Here is an 8,392-nt window from a genome sequence, read left to right on the forward strand (position 1 = left end):
CGAGAAGGTTCTTAGTCTGGAGAAAGAAACACATGAGATATTCCGAGCCATTTCTGACATTTGTGGTGCCAACCTCCCTCCTCTCAGAAAACTTGTTGATGAGTACTTTCGAAACGTGGAGAAGTACAATTAGTTTCAGTTATCCTATTCCTCTCAATTAATTCAAACAAGTAAGGAGCAATGTCTGAAGGAGGCTAAGTCTGATCTAGAGAAGATACTGTACGATGAGAGTAGTGCTTTTGCTAAACGAAAAGCGCTACTTGAACGCGACTGTCGGGCCTTACAAGAAGGAGAGACACTACAAGCCAGGTTGGAGGCGAGCTGAAATATGGCTACTGATTTCTAAGAGCGTGCCCATTCACAAGGACTCGATTCTATGTCCAAACATCACATGCCAGCGGATGTGGTCACCATCATAGGTACTCAAGATATTGTGTCTGTGTTGACATCTGCATAAGCTTGAGGCCTTGGAGATGGGGGGGGGGGGGGGGGGGGGGGGGGGGGGGGGGGGTGGGGGGGGGGGGGGGGGGGGGGGGGTGGGGCTATGTGTGATAGAGTTGGGGGGGGGGGGGGGGGGGGGGCGGGGGGGGGGGGGGCGATAAAACATAAAACGTAGGGTCCGACCCCCAATCCTTTCTGATAAGAATGTCAAAGCTTTGGATGTCCTACGCCATGTGTTGGAAGCGATGCAGCATGAGCTGGGGAACTACCACTGGGTACCTTGACTTGATGTTGCTTGTCTTATTGGATTAGGCGTACTCTTAGGCATAGCTACTGGATTCGACTACTGTAGCGCTGAAACATCTTAAATGGAAGTTTTTTTTTGTCCTTTTCTCAGTGATGTTCTCTGGCGCCTTGTAGCCTTCTTTAAATTCATGCTTCTCTTATTTGTTTATTTATCTATATATATTCTTTTACTCATGTACATGCACATATTTTTTTTTATCACGTGACTGAACTTAAATTTCTTTAATCTGCCCACGTATCCTTTATAATGACAGGGATCAAGTCCTAACGTAGTTTGTACTAAGGTTTTTTTTTTTAATGCATAAAACTTCTTGAGAAACTTGCCATTGATTGGGCAAATTCTTAGCCCATCCTGATCAATTATCTTGTACGCTCCATTTGTGTAGACTTCCTTGACGACGTAGGGTCTATCCCATTTAGGTGTAAATTTATTCCCCGTATGTCTTGTTGTGATAATTGGTCTCCTTACAACGAGCACTAGGTCACCTACTTGAAAGGACCGAGGCTTTACATGCTTATCGAAGGCCTTAGAAATTCATGCCTGATAACATTCTAGCTCTTGCTGAGCTTCTAATCATTTTTCATCCAGTGCTTCCAACTCTTGAAGTCGCAGTTTGGCATTGTCTTCTGTAGTCAGCCCTTCTTGCACTGCCATTCTCAACGATGGAATTTCTCTTTCCAAAGGAAGGACAGCTTCTACCCCATAAACGAGAGAGTATGGGGTGACTTCTGTAGGGGTACGGTGAGTGGTGTGATAAGTCCACAACGCTTCACCGATCTTCTCATGCCAATCTCTCTTCGACTTGGAAAAAATTTTCTTTAGTAGGTTGCACAATGTCTTGTTAAATGCCTCAGCCAACCCATTTGCGGCGACGTTATATATGGATGACTTGTACTGCTTGAATTTGAATTTTTCACACAACCTATCCATCAAACTATTGAAGAATTGTCTTCCGCTATCTATTACGATCCGATGGGGAATACCGTATCGATAAATGATGTGAGTGCGGATAAAATCCACCACGGTTTCTTTCTTAGCTTCTTTTAGTGCGACAGCCTCAACCCATCTTAAGAAGTAGTCAGTGGCTGCGAGGATGTAGGAGTGTCCTGCTGTCGACTTAGGTGTTATAGGGCTGACCAGATCGAGCCCTCATGCTTCAAAAGGCCACGAGGCTATGGTCGGATGTAGAGGCTCGGGCAGTTTGTGAATGAAATTCGCATGATATTGATAGGCTTCACATTTCTTTGCATAATCCATTGAGTCTTGGATCATTCCCGGCCAATAATATACCCATTCTTCTCAGTTGGAATTGTAGCTTTGGTCCTGCTTGATGCGCGCCACATACGCCTGAGTGTGCCTCCTCCAAAGCCTTCACTGACTCTTCCTTACTGAGGCACCGAAGGAAAAGTTCTTCAAATTGTAGTAAATGAAATGCGCAGCCCTCCTACAAACCTCGATTTTACGGCGGAAGTCATCTGGAAGCCTTCCATGTTCAAGATAATCTATGATGGGCTGCCGCCAGTCTTCCTCGTCGGTTAGGTAGACTGATATCGCATTCGTTTCCCCATATGTGGTCTCAATCGAAGGTACAACCCATCTTCGCCAAAGTGATATATTAAAGGGCACATTATCCAGGTTCGTTAAAGCAGTGGCTAGGTTTGCCAAGGTATCCGCTTTCTTGTTCTCTGTCCTCAGGACATGTTCCAATGCCACGCTTTTGAATTTCTCCATCAACTGGCAAGCGTAAGTGAAGTAGGGTTTCAAGTCGTCTTGCTTCACCTCGTACTGGCATAAGAGTTGATTGATTATCGACTTTGAGTCGCCGAAGATTTCTATACAAGCTACTCCAATCTCTAAGGCCATTTGGAGGCCAATTATCAAAGCTTGGTATTCGGCGACGTTGTTTGAAAATGACTCGGCCAGTGCGAAGCTATAAGGCAGCATGTGCTTTTCTGGCGAAATGAGGACGATACCTACCCCCGCACCATTTTTTCGTGCCGCACCATCAAAGAACATGACCCACAGTTCGGAGGTCTCTGTGAAGAGAACTTCGTCATCAGGCAAGTCTTCACTTAACTCCCAATCCGATGGAACCGGATGATCTGCCAGGAAGTCAGCCAATGTCTGCCCTTTAACTACCTTTTGTGGTACATAGACAATGTCGTACTGTTGAAGCATGATTGTCCATTTGGCTAAACGTCCCGAGATGATCGGCCTGAACAGGACGTATTTGATGGGGTCGGCTTTCGCAATTAAATGAACTGTGAAGGCCTTCATGTAGTGGCTCAACTTATCTATGGCGAAGAAGAGCGCGAGCCACGTCTTCTCTACAGGGGAATAATTAATCTCGGTTCCATTAAAGGTTCTACTCAAGTAATAGAGAGTGCGTTCTTTTCCCTTTTGTCTTTCTTGTGCCAATAGTGCCCCCAGTGATCTCTCTTGCGCTGCAATGTATAGTATCAACGGCTTGCCTGCTACTGGGACTCCTAAGACAGAAGGGTTGATCATGTATCTCTTTATGTTATCGAAAGCATTCTGACAAGCCTCGTCCCATTCGAATTTCTCTTCATTTCTCATCAGTCTTTGAAAGGGTTGACACCGCCCTGCCAGGTTAGAAATAAACATCCAGATGTAGGCCAGACGTCCTTGCAAACTTCTTAGCTTATGTAGATTTCTTGGTCTTGGCATCTTCTGGATGGCATTAATCTTATTTTGGTTTATCCCTATCCCTCGATGTCTTATAATGAAACCCAAAAACTTTCCTTAAGTTACGCCAAACGCGCATTTGAAGGGGTTCATCTTTAACTGGTCTTTCCTAGGCGATCGAACACGGTCCTTAGATCTTTCAAATGGTCCTGTCGTCGCTTGGTCTTGACCACAAGGTCATTCACATAACACTCCACATGTTTGTGCAACATATCGTCAAACACCTTCTACATGGCACGTTGATAAGTAACGCCGGCGTTCTTCAACCCGAAGGGCATTACCTTGTAATAATATATCCCTTTTGGGGTTCGAAATGTCGTCATTTCCTCGTCTGCGAGGGCCATCCGTATCTGGTTATATCTGGAAGATCCGTCCATGAAGGATAGGCCTCATGTCTCGTTGTCGCATCGACCATGATTTCTATGATGGGCAATGGAAAATCGTCTTTAGGACAGACGCTGTTTAGGTCTCGAAAGTCTACGCAAACACGAAGCTGTCTGTTCTTTTTTCTAACCAGGACAATGTTGGCTATCCATATTGGATATTTAACTTCACGAATGAACCCGGCCTCAATCAGTTTATTGACCTCAACCTCAATCTGGGGGATAAGTTCTGGCTGAAAGCGTCGTTGAGCCTACTTAACGAGTCGACACCCCTGTTTGATCGCGAGATGGTGGACTGCTACTTTTGGATCTAGTCCCGAAATCCCTTTGTATGACCAGGCGAAAACATCCCTGTATTCGGTGAGTAAACTCATGTATTCGTCCTCCCCCTCTTCCGAGAGAGACGCACTGATGAAAGTCGGACGCGACTCTTCTACGGTGCCCATATTCACCTCTTTTAGCTCGTCCACCATAGATTGACCACCGTCCTCTAGCCCTTGTGGAGCGTCCTCCACTTCCTCTTCAGTCATACCTTCTTCGGATTCTTCGGTGATGGTGATGTGGTGGCACAAAGTTTCGCCTTCCTCCTGCTCTAGATTTCCATTCTGAGGATTGGTGAAAAAAACGTCGCGCCTCTTTATTTTGATCGTGCCCTCACTTGTGTTTAGAGTAACGAAGGTATTTCTCTTCTTGCGTGAGAGGATGGTACTACGGATTTCTCCATCACTTCTTGCCTCTCCTGATGGCTTTTGGTTCGATAACGCTTCAGCGTTTTTAAGGTGGATTTGCCGCCAGATGGACGCTCGAGGTATCAGCCCCCTCTTTCTTATAGTTGTTTCGAGGGCGTCAGCGTAGGCTCTTCCCTTCCCCTTTGTCTTACTAGGGACATATTGATCAAGGGGATATTTAGCCATCTCGTGCTTCAAGCGATCAAAAATGGGAGTGCGGGGTTTTCCTTCACTCTCCTTTGGAACTATGTCTAGTCTTTCGAAGGCTGACGGTCACACCACCATTGGCGATTGACAGATGATTTCCTTATTTTCTTCATTTGGCGGAGTTAACCTTCGAAAGACTGAGCGTCGAGTATCTCTGGGAATAGTATGCGGGCGTCCCCTTTCTGCTTCTGTCATGCTTAATCTTTCGAAGACCAAGGCCCGTGCGGCAAGTGGTCTAATACGATCGAAGCCTGAGGCTCTTTTATCTTTGCCCTCCTTCTCTCCTGTATCATTAACTTCTTCCGCAGTGATATGATTGTTGTTGGCCACTTTCCCCTTCGCCTTTCTGATTATGTGGAGTGGCTCTAACGGCTCATATCCGAGACCCGCCCTCGACGTGGGTATAGCGTGTCCCTCTTGCAAAAGCTTCTTTTGGGTTGGCGAGAGTCGGGGTTGCTCGTAAATCTTCAAACTTTTGAACTTAGTGTGAGTTATGAAGTCGTAGCCCGCCTTCGCCAACAGCTTGTAAGCTTTGGGATCGAATCCGTCTTCCATTCACCTCTCGAGTAGCTTTGACCCTGTCACTTCCACCTCCAGCTTGTGGACTTCCTGCTTCGTTATCGACGTGAGGGGTGTGACGAAACTCTCCTTTAGAATTTCTATGTCGCCGACCTACAAACCTTTTGAGCATTTCGTAAAAGGTGACTCACCCTTATTTCGTCTCGACAAAGGGACATAGCGTAGAATCGGAGGTTTTGAGGCTTTCTCGCCCTCACCACGGGTGTTTCTCCAATGCTAAGGGACATTCTATTCTCTTTTGGGCTGAAGGATCGTACCTTGATACCTGCTCTTTTCTCCGTGTCTAATGGCTACTTCTTCCGAGATCCACCCACTTTCTTTGTCAGCAAGTTCTCTGTCGGTATCGTCTCACCGGAATTCTCGCTCTTTAGGTAAAACTTTGCATCTGCGAAGTGAGACTCGGCTTCAGAAAACGGATTAGAATCTGCTTCGACCTTCTTAATCCCATGTTGGTAAAACTTGAAACAGTGATGTAGTGTCAATGTAATCACACCATTCCCATGAATCCAAAGGCGTCCCAATAGCAGTTTGTAGGTGGTATTTAAGTCTATCACATGAAACAGCGCGTCGACCTTCAGATTGCCAATGAGAAGCTCCAAGCGTATCATGCCTATTGCCCTTTGGCTACTTGATTGAAACCCCGAATTACTAATTTGCTGTTTGATAACTCTTCCATGAATATGCCCAACTGTTTCATAGTCGTCTTAGGCATTATATTGATGGCGAATTTGTTGTCGATGAAGATTTGACCCACTCTCTGTTCTCGAATTTATCCAGAGAAACAAAGGACTATTATGCAATTTGGATCCCAGTAGCAGATCTTCGTCTGAGAAGCCTATGGATGTGCAACACGAGGCATAAGCACGTGCTGCGGGGGTCGATGCACCAGAGGCGTTGGATTCTAACAACGCTTCAATAAGGGTCGTCTTAGCTTCTGGCGGGAATGAAAGCAGGTCGTCTATGTTGAATAGTGACGAACCCTTTGGTTCTTCTATCGACTTTAATGGGCATGGAATTGTATCTTCCTCTTCCCTGATACTGACAGCATGACATGCGGCAATCTCTGGTATCTTCTCTGAACCCCAATTGCAGAAGTTCTTTGGAAGGAAATCTACTAAGGTCATCTGTCGTCTGGGATGAGGAATATCATTGTCCTCCCGTCGACAGCCTTGGGTCTTTGAGCCTTTTTTTTACCCTTACTTTTTTGTGCCTTGCTCCCTCCCTTGTAACTTCTATAAGAGCGTAGCTCTTTCTAGGTAAAGTTTAGTCTTTCTTTCTTACGGTGCGCCAAAAGGATCCAACCTCCGTTATCGTCATCGTCAATGCGCTCTCTTCCATTTTGAGGGTCTGTAGTTTGGACCTCCTATAGAAATCGCACTACCACAGGTTCGAAGGTCCCAAATTGGACCGAACTCTCCTTTTCTTCATAAAATATGGTTGGTGGCGCCACGCTTGGAGTTACCGTTACCGCAGCATGATTCGTTTGGACCACCTCGTTTAGATCCAACTCTATTTTCCTTTCACGGGTCAATTTGAGGATTAATTCCTTCAGTACAAAACATTTTTTGACGGGGTGACTAATGACCCTGTGATACTTGCAGTAGTTGGGATCATCCACCTTGCTGGTCTGTTCCAGTCGTCTACATTTTGGCAGTTGGATAAGGTGATTCTCCAGTAGTTGCTCAAGCATTTCCGCTACGTTAGAGTCGGGGAATGGGTAGACTTTTTCATGTCGTTCCTTCAGGGTTGGGCAACGTCTTTCGCTTTCTTGGTCTTTCTTCTCTATCTTCTTTTCTTTCCCTTTTGAGGAGAACTTCAATGGAGTTGTATTAACGACCATTGATTCCTTCGTGGCGCCCTTCACAATTTTCTCGGTGCCCTTCACCTTTTTCTTGTCTTTCCTTGGTTCTTGGTTCAGAAAGTCCCTCGTTCCTCTATTGGCGATACTTAGCTCCATGTCGTGAGCGCGGGTCGCCAATTCTTCAAAGGTACGGGGCTTTATCCCTTGTAGGATATAGAGAAGTTCCCAGTGCATACCCTGCGTGCACATTTCCACAGCAGACAATTCGATGGGTCGATCTTTGCAATCCAGACTCAGAGCTCTCCATGGATTGATAGTCAACAACTGGCTCCCCTTTCCGTTGTTTAGCATTCATCAGCTCCATCATGCTGATGGTGCTGTAGAAGTGATTCAAGAATTCTCTTTCAAGTTGCTTCCAGCTGTCAATCACCTCAGGCTCTAAGTCTGGTACTAGTCAAAAGCGTTCCCTTTAAGGGTTCTAACGAACTGTTTGACTAGTAGGTCTCCTCTTATTCTCGCATTTTCATATGTTTCTACGAAGTGGGCGATGTGTTGCTTTGGGTTGCCCTTTTTGTCGAATTGTTGGAACTTTGGGGGCTGATACCCTGTAGGCATTCTTAGATTGTCGATTCTTTGGGTGTGTGGCTTGGAATACATGAAGGAAGTTTGGGCCAGCCCTCCATATTGAGCTCTTATGGAGGTCATGATCATGTCTTGCAGTTGTTGGACTGACAAAGAGGCCACCGAGGCTGACTGTTGCAATTGGTTTTCTTGTAGCACGGTCTTCCCCTTGTCGATTGCTTTGATCGTGGGTGCTTGGCTTGATTCAGGAACCTCTCGAAACTGCATTTGTTCTTTCAGGGCAGCGATCTCATGGTCTCGCTCCTCAACGGTTTTCATCAGAAAGTTAATCTTCCTTTCTATTTCAGCCATGGTCGCTTCTGCCGTCACATCCGCCATCATGATAGAAATCACATCTGGCGGTGAATCTCTTTTTAGCTTGCTGGATGCGAAAGTAGAGTTGTCGAACAAGGTTTTTTCCTTGATGACAATCCCACTTTGTGGGGATTCCATCATTTGCCTCAAGATGTCGTGGGCGATGGGGGAACTCTGCTCTTGCTCCTGTGTGATTTCTCTTGAGCGGTCGTGGGTGACCGGTCCCTTGTACGAGTCATTTGTGGAGGAAGCTTTAGATGCCATTCTCTTAGGAGATTTGGATGCCACCTTCTTAGGCGCCTTG

General features: G+C 46.0%; 1 protein-coding gene across 1 annotated transcript; it reads right to left on the bottom strand.

The window, feature by feature from the left end:
* Window positions 1-1,321: 1,321 nt before the first annotated feature.
* LOC150031859 (uncharacterized) lies at window positions 1,322-3,798 on the bottom strand. The gene is made up of 3 exons (XM_090308308.1): window positions 3,693-3,798; window positions 2,138-3,351; window positions 1,322-1,642 (listed from the first exon to the last, which is right to left on the bottom strand). The coding sequence occupies exons 1-3, from the start codon at window positions 3,796-3,798 to the stop codon at window positions 1,322-1,324; spliced, it is 1,641 nt and encodes a 546-aa protein (XP_090164434.1).
* Between the last annotated feature and the right edge of the window lie 4,594 nt (window positions 3,799-8,392).

This window comes from Benincasa hispida, chromosome 12 (assembly GCF_027475165.1).
Source record: "Benincasa hispida cultivar pf3 chromosome 12, pf3_genome.v1.1, whole genome shotgun sequence".
NCBI classification, from domain to species: Eukaryota; Viridiplantae; Streptophyta; class Magnoliopsida; order Cucurbitales; family Cucurbitaceae; genus Benincasa; species Benincasa hispida.